Source organism: Chenopodium album, chromosome 23, assembly GCF_948465745.1.
Source record: "Chenopodium album chromosome 23, dcCheAlbu1.1, whole genome shotgun sequence".
NCBI lineage: Eukaryota > Viridiplantae > Streptophyta > Magnoliopsida > Caryophyllales > Amaranthaceae > Chenopodium > Chenopodium album.
In genome coordinates, this window is record NC_137856.1 from 4,519,004 (window position 1) to 4,532,525 (window position 13,522).

Consider the following 13,522-nt stretch of genomic DNA (forward strand, 5'->3'; position numbering starts at 1 on the left):
AATGTCTGAGGGAATCCAGATTGATTAAAGCACTTTGACAATATAAACGTCGAAATCAAGATTTAATATGTAGACACAAATAATAATAAACCCCATGATCCATGGCAAACAGATGTGAAATGAAAAATGAAACCAAATTGATAACTCAGAGCAAGGTTTCTAACAAATAATCGCATCGCATGCTCTGCTTAAATACAGTAAATGACCTATCACTACTTAACCCTGGTTTCATTACTGAAGAGTAGTGATCATATTCTTAGTCCACAACACAACAGTCTGCAACACTTCGTGCAGCCAAATACTGAGGTAGGAAATCAGTAATTACATCAATTACAAAACAATGTGGCTTTGACATTTATTACCTTAGTAAACAGCTACGTGGTTGCACTCCAGAAGACCACCCGACCAGAATTTCATGTTTAGTACCATATACACACAAGAACATTGAAATTCAAGATAACATTTAACAAGAGTACTATTCTTTGATTATGCTACAATACAAATGGTAGTTGAACCACTTTGTGATCAAATCTACAGTAAAAGAGATAGAAGAGACACAAAATATTTATCAAACCAAGAACACAACTCATATTCATTGTCAGCTCAGGATAGCAAAACTCAGGCAAATTGTCTTATAATTCGAGAAACAAGTGGCTAAGGTTTATTCACTGATTTGCAGTACCACATCCTTTTTAGACTTACAAAGGGATAACAAGGTATGTATCAAAACAAGCAACTAAATTTCACAATGTACGTATCTACACGAGCAACTGATTTTCACAATGTATGTACCTACAGGAGCAACTAATTTTCACAATATATGTCTATGAACAACTATTTTTCACAGTTTATGTACCAACACAAGCAGCTAACTTCCAAAATGTATGTATCCAACCCAAGTAACTAAGCTTCTCAGCAAAGATTTCCATCCACCGTCTTCACAATGTATGTATCAACACCGTCACCCATCCTCTTCCCTTCCAGTTACAGCAAGAGGTGACACAAGGCTTTGAACATAATCCACTACATCAATTTTGTCCACAAAATTAGGAACCAAAAATTTTTTTGGAGGTTTGCGACTGAAGTCAGCAAGCATTAGCTTACGCCCATGCCTATAGTAGAAAACCAAAACCCTTCCAGAATTGGTAAATCCAAAAAAATTGCGACAACAATTAACAACCGATCTATAAGTAAACAACTTGGTCCATGATTCCTGCACTCCATATTCTTTCATCATCCACATCTCTATTCTTCCTCCTCGAACAGATCCCCAAGCACACAAGCAATCATTCAAACAGCACAAATTAAAAGAAATTATTACACCATTCCCAAAATCATCAGGCAGTTCCATCCTTGTAAACTCCCCCTGATTAGCCAAATCAAAGGCAACAATACATTTTTCCTCTCCTACTGCAACACCCCAATGCAAAGTTTCATTCACCAGAACTCCAATTCTTTTAATCAAGTGATCTTGCATAACCAGCCTATTTTTCTGATCTTTTCGCGGTGTTTCCTTTTCTGTCCATTTTCGGGTTTTAAACGAGTATACAAAGGCAACTACTTCAGGACGAGTTAAGCGCTTAGGAAGCTTAATGGCAACAATGTAAAAATCCTTATGAGATGAAACATAACCAAACCCAAAACTATGGTTATCATATAACAATTGATAAGCACGAAGATGAAATCCTTGAGGACGTTGAATCTCAATAAAAGCATCACGACCAAGAACAGGATTATAAACCACAAAACTAAAATCAGAATTACAATAAGCATGAGGAACCAACAAAGCTAAACCCTTACAAGAATCAATCAACCAATTGAAAGGTGCATACTTAGATTTATCGGAAGCAATTAAATGAGTATTACGGCCAAATCTGCTGAAATCAAGATTGAAATCTCCATAATCAAGATTGAAATCTCCATAATCAAGAGCCTCAAAGTTGGTAAAATAGTCAAGGGTAAGAACAGACCTCGAAGATAAGTGCGTAAGATGGGTTTCGGCGAATTGGGTACTTGAGATGAACGCATTCCATTCACGAGAAACGCTTTTGAATCGGACAAGGGTTTTGGCGGGTAATCTTGGGAGAATTTCCCAGAGAATGATGTTGTCCGGAATGTCTGAAAACTGGGTTTTTGCGGCGGTTTTCTGCTTCTTTTGCGGCGGTGAAGACATGGAGTTGGGTTTAGCGGCGGCGGTTATGGCGGAGAGAGGAAATGGTGGTGGTTTTGGCGGCAACAATACAGTTGGAGTATAATAAATGCTTTGTTTGTAATGACTGAAGACAAAACTACAGCGTAATTAATACGAGTACGAAGGTCAGTATTTATAAGTGGTTTTTTCTTTTTTTAAGGATTTACTCCGTACTAATTATCTTGGTGCAGCGTTACAAGAGGTCGAGGTGCGAGGTTCGAGGTTCGATCCTCATCGATAACAAATTCTACCTCCTACCCTTGTACGGCATTGTCTGTTAGATTTTTGTGATAGGAGCCTTCGGTTAGGGCTGATTAACCTTACCAAAAAAAAAAAAAAAAAAAATCTACTCTAGTCTAAACCACACGAGTTTTATTGTTTGTAAATTTCATCCCAAGCGATGGGGAAAACATTTTTATCTTCAATCTTCATGTTTTCGCCAAAAGAAAAAAAAAAAAAAATCAATGATGGTAGTCAAGAATTTTTTTGCTATGTCATGAGAAAGGAACGAGGATGAGCAGATAATGTAGGAAGCACGACCTTAAAGACATTTTAAATTAAATTGGTGTTGCAATATTTGTAATGGCATACGAACACAATGCAAGCGGCAATATCATCAAAGTCCGAGCAATATAGCTTGAATCTCATTAATTTCAAATAGGCTCTCTTAATTAAAGATATATATTTTGAAATTACAATATTCATAATTTATTGATAACATTGGTTTGTAGTAAGAGTAAGATTTAAAGTCATGAAAACTTGATTTTCTAATGTGATACCAAAATCATAGCTACATGTTTACAGCATTTGTAAGCACATAAACTACACATCATAACCTTCCTTCTACTTGGGTACTTAAATCGACCCAAACCAAATTCATTCAAAATTTATGTCAAGTACATTGGATCCTAACTACATGTTGAAAAGGCTCCAATAAAGGTAAAGGGCATACAAACTTGTAGAAAACTTCTACAAAAGCCATATAGTACTAACTCTTACTCCTTTATAAACTTTCTTCACTTGAAAACTGATATAAGATCATATGAAGCCAAAAAACACATGCACCCAAGGCAAGTTGAAGTAGAATAGATCAAAACTTAGCCTTCCTAGGAGGCAAGGCAGTACTGGTTGCCCATGTGCTGACGCTGAACAGCTGAACCGCTGCATGATCCATAAGAACAGGGAAGCAAGGAAACTAGGAAAGCATACAATCTTTCACAGGGAGCAAAAAACAACACATGAGCTCAAAAGAAAAACTATTGATTTTACAGGAGGAGGTAACATGTTTTACTGTTACAAAAGAGAAAGCATGAGGCTCCTAAATTCCTATATATGGTGGATTATATGAATATGTACACCTTTTCTTCTTACCTCTTCCTCCCCAAAACAAATTTATAAAGATAACACATTTCCAATTAAATTTAAGTTCTCGTTATATAATCCAACTCCTCCCTACTAAAATCAAGCCATAAAAACAACATTGCAATTCATCTGCAGTATTGCACCATATTTACACACAGCACTGCAAAGGTTGCTAATTTGATGCAGCATTAATTTTCTAGCCACTATGTATCATATTTGTACGTGAATCATCAGATTTTGAAGCAATTATAAAGAAAAGAAAAGAAAAACTACAGGATGCCTCCTACAATAAAAGTCATAGCTAAAATAATCGCCTTCTGCAATTCTATATCCAGATTTCCTCCAAACCCCCAAAGTATACCAGAGAAAACCTCTGTGCCTAGAATCAACAACAAAAAAGCCAATGTATCAGTATCACATAAGCGGATATGCCTTCACGCAATCACACTGCTAGTTCAACAATATTAACCCCATGATTCTTGACCAATGTTGTAAGCTCAACCACCATAGCCGAAAGAATTAAAGATTGTACATACCTTTTACTTCAGAAACCTCATCTGCAAACCATGTTTGATATGATGGAATTTCAATTGTAGGATTTCAACCTTGATTTTTACTCAAAATATGTAACAAAAATAGTTAGCACATCATGGTGTCAAAAAAAAAAAAAAAAAAAAAAAGAAAAAAAAAAGAAAGAAGAAGTTAGCACACCATTTAAAGCAGCATTACTGTTAGCAAACTAAGCAAAGAGCCTAAGAGATGAATCAATTTGGGCAAACTTAAACCGGAGCAATTCTAACTGATAAATGACCATATAACTCCAAACTGAGCAACTTATTACTGCTGATAATTGTGAAAACTTATTACAAATCAGCACAAGACCTATCTAAAAAGAGCAACAATGCTGTGAGTTAAATAAAATGAGAATGCTTGAATATATTGAATATGATGTCAATTGTATTGCAGGGAATAGTATAGTATTTGCTTGTTCGCGACCCTGGTTATGAAATAACAATGGTTATAGAAAAGCAGCGTAAGTCATGAATGATCTTCGTTCTTGGAATTTGATGTCGGGGATGTGTTTAATGTAAGGCCAATCCTCCCCGGGGGGATCTTTTTGACATCTACTCTCAAGGCTTTCTGAACATTCCAAGAGCATAAGTTGTTTCAGTGAGGTGAGTTTGGGCATCCATTTCGGAATTGATTCGAGTCTTTTGCAATCTTCAATAAAAAGGTATTCGAGGGCAGCCAAGGATTGCATCCAATCAGGCAGACTCACTAGCTGTGGAAGACTAATAAATAACAAAGTGAGGAGAGAGTGATGAAGGTATTGCCATGGCCTGCCATCCTCTGATAGCTTCACATTAGGACAGTTCCATATATGTAATTCCTTTAAGGCATAGAGATGCTTTAATCCTCCAGAAATACTCCTTAGTTTGTCACAATCATTAAATCTCAAGCATTCTAGAGAAAACGAGCAGTTGCGAAACACCTCCTCTACTTCTTCCAAGCTCGCCACCTCTTCTACTTCTTCCAAGCCCTCCAACTTCCCCTCAATTGTTAATGTTTCAAGACTCTCAAAAGCCACCATGGGCAGAGAATTTAACCATACCACATTGTCTATTACCACTGTCCTTAGTTTACTGCTTTTACTAGAATTTTCAGAATCAAATACTTTCAGTCTTTTATTGAAGTTACTTAATTGTAGATCCTCGACCTTGAGACACAACGGAATACATGTCAACTCTGGGCAATTCACTATTTTCAGTTCAGAGAGACATAATTGCATGTTTTTGTTATCTTCAAGGAGAAAAAGATCATCTCTCCATCCTTTCAACTTCGGCAAATGAAACAACTTAAGGTGTTCCAAGGAAGGGAAGATCAACACTCCTTGAGCACATTCTGATCCAGGCGTGGAACTGAAAACTGATGAGCTAAGATTTATGTACTCCAACTTAGGCAAACTCTCAAGACTGAGGAATTTGAGATGTCGCAAGTTTCCCAGACATGGCAGGTACTCCAGCTCCTCGCAATTCCAAAGACGAATATGTACAAGATTCGGGAGAAGTGTTGCCCAACCAGGCATTCTCACACCACGGTACCCCCATACTTCTAACTGCCTGAGATTTGAATGTGGTTGCAGCTCTTCCATTAATCTTCTTGCTTCCTCAGTATCCACATCTCCATCAACTATTTGGTGATGGAAATGAAATTTAAGGCCCTTGAGATGTTCCTTACTCATTAGATAATGTCCTTCAACTCTGCTGTCGTCTATCTTAATGACATTTTTAGGCCAGTTAAACCGGATGTCAAGCCAGCCTTTGATGTTGTTCATCATCTTTAGATCTTCCAGTCCATCAAACCATTGTTTTGTAGTTGAATGACTCCCTTCACCACCGACTATAAAATCACTAAGCCTGTGAAGGCCAGTCAACTTACCCATCCCCTTGGGAAAACAAGTCATCCTGAAGCAATTAGTCGTAATTAAGGCCCTAAGCTTCACCAGCCTGCTCAAATCTTTTGGCAACTCTTTCAATTGAAAGCAATTACTTAAATTTATGGTTTGTAGATTACATAGCTTTGTGATTGACTTTGGAAGCACTTCAAGACTGTTGTTCCATGAGAGATCTAAATACCTCAAATGCAACAGTTTACCTATCGATTCTGGCAACGTTTTGATACTTGAATAAGACAAATCCAATGCCCTGATGTGATTGCAATTAGCTAATAATGCCTCCATGAAGAACTGATCCATTCTCACAACTTGAGGCTGGTGGCCAACGCAAAGATATGTTCGAATATGGGACTTGTATAATGTACATCTTGCAACTCTGCTTCTGGTAACTGACAGATGACGAAATTTATCATCCAAGATGCCGCCTAAGGTATCCGTTGCACAAATCTCCAATTTGGTTACTGTTTGAGCAACATCGTGCATAAGATCATGTATCTTAAAAATCACAATATCACCACATGCATCTTTTTCTACGTCTTGAAAAAAACATCTTCGCAATAAAATTGAAATATATTCCTCAGCAGCATCTTCAATGCTTTGACCTTCATCCAAAGGGACGATATAGCCTTGTGCCATCCAAAGGCTTATTAGCTTCTCCTTTCTTATCTTATGATCCTTCGGAAACAATGCACAATATCCGAAACAACTTTTTAATGAAGACTCGAGATTATGATAACTCAGCTTCAATATAGGCATGATGTCATTCTGACACTCTCTGAGATTGACTAATCGTATTTGCGCAAGTGATAGCCACTTACTCTTGTCTTGACCATATAAGAGACTTCCTACCACTCTGATAGCAAGAGGAACTCGAGCACATCCTTTAACAATCTCTAGCCCAATCTTGACCAAGTCATCAGGAGGCATAGACGATTGCAATCCAAAAGCCATCCTTTCAAATAAGCACCAAGAATTCTCCTCTGACAAGCCTTGGAGCTCGTGTGTTAGACCATCTCCTATAAATTTTGCTGTCACTTGTGAACGTGTTGTTACCACAATCCAGCTTCCTCTTTGACCTCCGATTAAGAATCCTGCCAGGGCACGCCATTGATCACACTTCTCAGACCATACATCATCTAAAACAAGCAAGTATTTTTTGCCTGCTAGTTTATCGCGTAGATGTTTTTGTACCTGTTCCATGGTGGAGTGATCGTGAGGCTGACCAGTAGTTGAAGCAATCTTACAAAGAATTTCTTTTATATCCAGTTGCTTCTGATCTTGATCAGAGACACAAGTCCACAACCTCAACGGAAATGCGCTTGTAACCCTTGGATCGTTATACACAAGTTGAGCAAGGGCTGTTTTGCCCAAACCCCCAATTCCCACGATTGTGAGAAAAGATACGTCGCGTTGCACATTAGAATCGAGCATCATACCAATAATCTTCTCCAAGTCATCCTTTCTTCCAATGATATCATCTGCATCCACATAAGAACAGGTCTCGGGCCTTCTGCTCCGGATAGGCTCGGGATCAAGCTTAAAGCTAAACCGAGTACTGTAAGCAATAGCATCCAGTTTCTTCCTGATTTTCTTAACCCCTTGAGACATCTTATAAGCAATACCTAGTGGGTTATCAGAAAAGAAACGACACAGCTTTTTAGAGAGACTACCACCAGCCTCCAAGAGTTTCTTCTGTTCAGCAAGAGTAACAAACTCATCCAGCAGATCATCTGCTTCAAAGACCGCACCCTTGAGCTCATTAAGCATATGCTTTGCTTCATGGGAGAGATCCTGCTTGGCTTCTGCATCAAGAAGCACAGCATTGACAGCAGAGACGGTGCGTCGGAGATCATCAAGCTGGGATTTGTAGCCAAAGACTGTAAGGATCTCTTGAAGCTCTGAACACTGCAACGCTGTAAGCAGAGTTTGAGCAACTGATAGCACTGTGCCAGCAATATCCATTTTTTTTTTCCTTGAAAAAAGATGTGAAAGAATATGGTAATGATAGATTTGTAAGGTCTGATATACACCAACCAAGCAAGAAGTAATGCAATTGAATCATATGGTTGAAATCCTGTAGCAAAAGGAGATTAGGTAGTGCTATATTGTCATCATTTCAATATTAAAAAGCTAATTGGAATAATATAAGATCAATCTGTGACACCGGACCAATTATATATTTCTTGTAATAGGTAGTGCTAGTGTGCTACATTGTCAAATTTGTCATCATCAGTGCACAGTTAAATACTTAGCATTATGTAAAGCATAAAATTTCAGTGGTCCACGAATTGTTTTCTTCTTTCCTGATTTCACTGGTCTAGTGGGGTTATCAACTAAATACTACTGTAGAGGGAAACGGGACAAGGAGTAACCCTATACTCCCTCCGTCCCTTAAAGATTATCCCGTATAATAATGGCCCAAATAGAAAAATCTCTAAACAGAAGACCTCAAATCATAGGGATAAAATAATGTTGCTGTTTCCGGTAAAATATACACTACACCAAGTCACCAAGAGCAATAAATAACCAAAAAAACTTATAAAAGCAGAGCAAGCTTGGATCCCCACCCTATGCTAGCATTTGAAGTGGATTTAGGGAAGAGGTGAATCAGATTGTAGCCAACATTGGTGTTTCAGATTGGTATTCTTATCAACGTGTCTACTATTTGAAATTACTTTTTACAATCTGCTACAGATGTAATAACATAATTTCTTGTACTCTTTAGAAATATAATATTCTTATAAAGTACAAATAAAATTTCAACAAGACTTTTCCAGCTTCTAAACTATTGGAATGTCTTGGTGGAAGTAGCCTTTCTCTTCCAGAGTTCTATGGGCTCATGAAGAAAATTTAAGTTACTGAGAGACAGATATAAGATCACAGGGAAAAGTATACAGAAAAGACAGCTGAATCTTATGAAGAAACCCAAATCATTGTCTTTAGAAGCCCAGTTCAAAATATCAGATAAAACTTTTCCCAATAACCCTTTAAATATAGGTCCTTTTCCACACAAGTAATTATTTACTCTCTGTGTCCTAAAATGCTATCTCTGGATTTCTATAGATTTTTTTTTTTTTTTTTTTTTACTTTGAAAGACCAATTACAACAATGATCCCTTAACTGAACGGAGCTAAAAAAAGAGAGAAAAATTCTAATCTTCTTATTCATTATATAAATTTATTTTATGACAAAAGACATGCAAATTTAGCAGTTTATAATAATTGGAAAAATTATACTAAGTTGATATTCTCTTACTAAGTCCTTTCTACTTTCTGGAAATCTAACTCTACATTCAGGTCCAAGAGCTGTTAATGAAAAGAGTGATGGGAGATGCCTACGCCTAAGCTTATCTCAAGGACAACAAATCTCAATTTGACATGAGAATATAGAAATATGGTATGTTGTAAGTCTGAAATAACTATTGGACAGATATATAAGATACCCACAAGCCAGTTTTTTGACCTCATTATGTCATAAAAGGAAATTAACTGAGCAATATAGGAAGAGCATGGTGACATTATCAAGAATAGAGTAAAACAATGATCTAAACTATACCCAAACCTAAGATCATATCCTGTTCACACTGCTTCCTGGCTAGTTGGCTCTATATGCCCCACACAGTCACACACCAAAAAAAAAAAAAAACTGATTAACTGCTTAACCAAAATTAATGGATGTTCCTTGTGCAATATTTATTTATGGATATGAGTCAATATCACAGCTTTGGGGCATTCATACAGTGGGGAAATTTCATTTACTGGGGCAAACTGAACTGCCAGACATGACTGAAGAATCTCACCCAAAGCTTAACCAAATCATAAACAGCTCTGCATTTAAAACCAGACTCATCAAAAGGATTGGTCAGGTCAATTATTTCATGTTCAGGCAAGTCGTTCTCTGTTAAATTTTGAGGTCAATCAAATTTTCAGTTGTTCTACTTCTACAGCAGTTACCAGGAATTCATGTCAAAAGTGTTCAAATCAAGAAAAAAATTAGGTGGACTCAGGTTGGGTCAGCTTTGTGGCTTTGCCAGGTCTCGATTTTCAAGCATTAGCAAAGATAATGGTAGTACATCTGTACATTGAGTGACAGCCACAATTCTCTTGTCCAAACTTACTCAAATCAAACTGGCCTAACAAAAAAAACGTAAGCAAATAAAAACACATGAAACTAAGGAAAAACTTTCAACAAACAAAACAAGCAATATCGATGGTTTTTTTTTTTTTTTTTTTTTTTTTTTTTTTTTTTTTTTTGTGAACAGAGCAATATTGATGGTGAATTAACTAAATTTATGAAATAATATTCAAAGATGTCCTAATTTAATTAGTTAGTCACCAACACAAACGCTAGTAAACAAAACTTTCGAGCTGAGTGAGGCTGGCCTGTTCTTGAGCACCAAAATAATTTACCACACCACTGTGACAATTTACGCATTAAAGAACCAGCTAATTAATATCCCACAATACTAGCTAATACACACCTTACAAACATGATTAGACATTTCAGCCAAATATTAAGAAAGTATTAAAACAATGCAATTCAATAATAAGCTAAAAGTGCCACCTGATTGTGTAATAAACTAATAACCAAAGGTTTACTCTCCAGCATTGATTTTCTGTCATCCTTCGGGTTTCTGATATTGGCCATTGGGATTGTACTCATTCAGATTAGCCCCTTTCTTACCTGCATTGATAGGAAATAATTACCATTTTCTGGCATGTTCATTTAATGCAACCTAAATTCAACTCAACACGTACTCTATTTAAAGTCAGAAATAACCAATTGCTAAATCAGGTTTGTGAGCAAGGTTTATAAAAAAAATAGAAGTTCTAAAAGAGTTCCTGTTTTGCACATTTAGAATCTGCTTATCTACCTCTTGCGAACACAACAAAAGCTGTCAAGTAATGATCATGGCGCAAAACTAGGTTTCATTACTGAAGAATAAAGATCATATTCTTTGTCCAAGACATACATACTGTCTGCTGCACCTCATGTAGCCATATATTGAATTATTGATGTAGGATATCAGTAATTACAGCACTAACAAAACAATGCAGCTTTAACATTTGTTACCTTAGTAACAAACCTGCTTCGTTGTTTACAGAACTAAGAATCCTCTGGTTGTATTTGCACCTCATGTCCTGTACATACAAAACACAGATGTTCTTGTCCGGAGACAATCATTCCTATCGTCGCATGAAACGTTCCCATCACCCCTGCCCCCTTAAAATTTGTTTGTTGGAGATTCTGTCATGAATACTAAACAAGAAATTAGCAGATGAATACTAAACAAGAAATTAGCTAGAACAAATCCATTCCATTTCCAATCAGTTATTCTTTGGTTGCTATAATAGCAGATGCTAGTTAAACCACTTTGTGATTCAATTTACAATAACTGAGATAGAAGTCACAAACATGATATTTTATCAAACGCAGAAAGCAACTCGAATTAATTGCAATAAGTAGACAAGTACTCCGTATCTTGTAGTTTGCAATATCATTTTATTCATTTACAGAGGGATTACAAACAACTAATTTTCACAATGTATGTAGTTTATTGACTCGCGTGGACATAATAATTTAGCATAACTCAACTCTAAAAATTGACCAAACCCGACCTCACATAATAATTTAGCATAACTCAACTCTAAAAATTGACCAAACCCGACCTCACCAACCTGATCAAGACGTCCGAATTGACACCCCTAAACATAACCACCGTTAACCCGAATAACCTGACCATTAACCCACTCACCAGCATCACTAGCCAAAAACCCAACAACAGGAGCAACATCTTCAACCTCCCCCAACCTTCCTAAAGGACACTCATCAACCAACTTCTTAATCATCTCCTCCGATTTCCCCTCAAAGAACATCTCCGTCGCAACCGGCCCCGGCGCCACCGCATTGACCGTAATCCCACTCCCCTTCAACTCCTTCGACAAAATCCTCGTCATCGTCTCAACCGCCGCCTTCGACGCCGTATAAGCCCCGTACTTCTCCTTCAAAGACCCCACTAACGACGACGACAACGTCACGATTCTCCCACCACCACCACGCTTGACTCTGTTGGCTGCCTCCTTGATGCAGAGGAATGTCCCCCGGGTGTTGACGGCGAAGATGCGGTCGAAATCGGAGGCTCCGATGTCGGAGAGTGAGGAGTATTTGGAGTCGATGACGCCGGCGGAGGTGACGACGATGTGGGGTTGAGTGCTGAAGGTTTGTTCGGCGGTGGTGAAGAGGGTTTTCACTTGGGTTTCGTCGGAGACGTCGGCTTGGACGGCGATTGCGCGGGGGGTGGTTGCGGTGGTGGTGGTGGTGGAGTTGATTTGCGAGACGAGTTGATCGGCGAGGGATTTGGAGGAAGGAGAGGTGTAGTTGATGACGAGCTTTGCGCCGAGTGAGGCTAAGTGGAGTGCGATAGCTCTGCCTATTCCTCGGGATGCGCCGGTTACGATGGCGACTCTGTCTTGGAGTGTGTTGCTGGTGGTTGAGGATGAGGATGCCATTGTTGTTGTTGTGTGGTGAGAAATGAGTTAGTTGGGATTTTGGAAAAGAACAAGGGGTATAATTTATAGGGGTGAGCGTGAGACGGGATCGGGTTACCATTAATTTTAAAATAATACCCAATAATAACCATGCTCGATAACAAATTATTGAAAGAGTGCTCGATCTATATAGTTATCGGATCGGATATCCTAAATATTTGGAACAGTTACGGAACGATTTTTCGGAATTTCGGGTAGTTTTGCTCAGCCATAGTTTTAAATAAGAGAGTTTGAAATGTGTTTTGAGGTTGGTTTGAGGTCAGTGCTTACGCTTTTTGTTTAGGTACGTATTTTGAAATTTTGGGAGTTTTTCTTTTTATGATCATTTTTGTCAACTTATACGAAGAATTGTGTTTTGTTGTTACATCAATTTTAATTGATTTGAATAAAAGTCAAATATTAATTAATTATTGTCAAATTATATGAAGAATTTGTGTTTGTTGTTATATGAATTGTAATTGATTTGAATAAAAGTCAAATATTAATGAATAATTATCAACTTATGTGAAGAATCTGTGTTTTGTTGTTATATGAATTTGATTTGATTTGAATAAATATTTAAATTATCAATGAATGATCTTAGATATTGTTTGCACAAAAAGGGAAGGGGGGATGAGAATTCATGTGAATTGAAAATAGGGGTTTATTTGATTGATCATAAAAAGTTAAAACATGGGAGATGTAAATTTACATGAGAATTAAATTACCAAACAAGGTAACTCAAAATTCCCATGATTTATAACAAGTTAACAACTACCTTCATAATAACCAAACAAAATTTAGTTATTTTTTAAGGAAATTTAATTCCAATAAAATACAAATGCCTTTGGAATCCTTGCCAACCAAACAATTCCTTATTTGAGTGATCAAATTAGAACACTTAAGACCATGTAGAACCAAAAGAATCAAAGATTGTTCTTACCTTTTACTTTCGAAATGGTGAGTTTTTTATAATTTCATTGGACT

At 37.3% G+C, this 13,522-nt stretch overlaps 2 protein-coding genes and 1 pseudogene across 3 annotated transcripts; all 3 read right to left on the bottom strand.

The window, feature by feature from the left end:
* Positions 1 to 961: 961 nt before the first annotated feature.
* On the bottom strand, positions 962 to 2,173 carry LOC145606881 (F-box/kelch-repeat protein At3g23880-like). The gene has a single exon (XM_081662722.1). It carries the CDS (start codon positions 2,171 to 2,173, stop codon positions 962 to 964), a length of 1,212 nt encoding a protein of 403 aa, XP_081518848.1.
* Positions 2,174 to 4,464: 2,291 nt separating this feature from the next.
* On the bottom strand, positions 4,465 to 11,149 carry LOC145606721 (putative disease resistance protein RGA1). Its single transcript, XM_081662549.1, has 3 exons — positions 11,082 to 11,149; positions 10,572 to 10,691; positions 4,465 to 8,082 (listed from the first exon to the last, which is right to left on the bottom strand). Exon 3 carries the CDS (start codon positions 7,968 to 7,970, stop codon positions 4,572 to 4,574), a length of 3,399 nt encoding a protein of 1,132 aa, XP_081518675.1. The 5' UTR covers positions 7,971 to 8,082; positions 10,572 to 10,691; positions 11,082 to 11,149; the 3' UTR covers positions 4,465 to 4,571.
* Positions 11,131 to 12,534, bottom strand: LOC145606722 (NADPH-dependent aldehyde reductase-like protein, chloroplastic pseudogene; annotated as a pseudogene). The gene is made up of 2 exons (XR_014105418.1): positions 11,687 to 12,534; positions 11,131 to 11,267 (listed from the first exon to the last, which is right to left on the bottom strand). The product of XR_014105418.1 is annotated as an NADPH-dependent aldehyde reductase-like protein, chloroplastic pseudogene (transcript).
* Between the last annotated feature and the right edge of the window lie 988 nt (positions 12,535 to 13,522).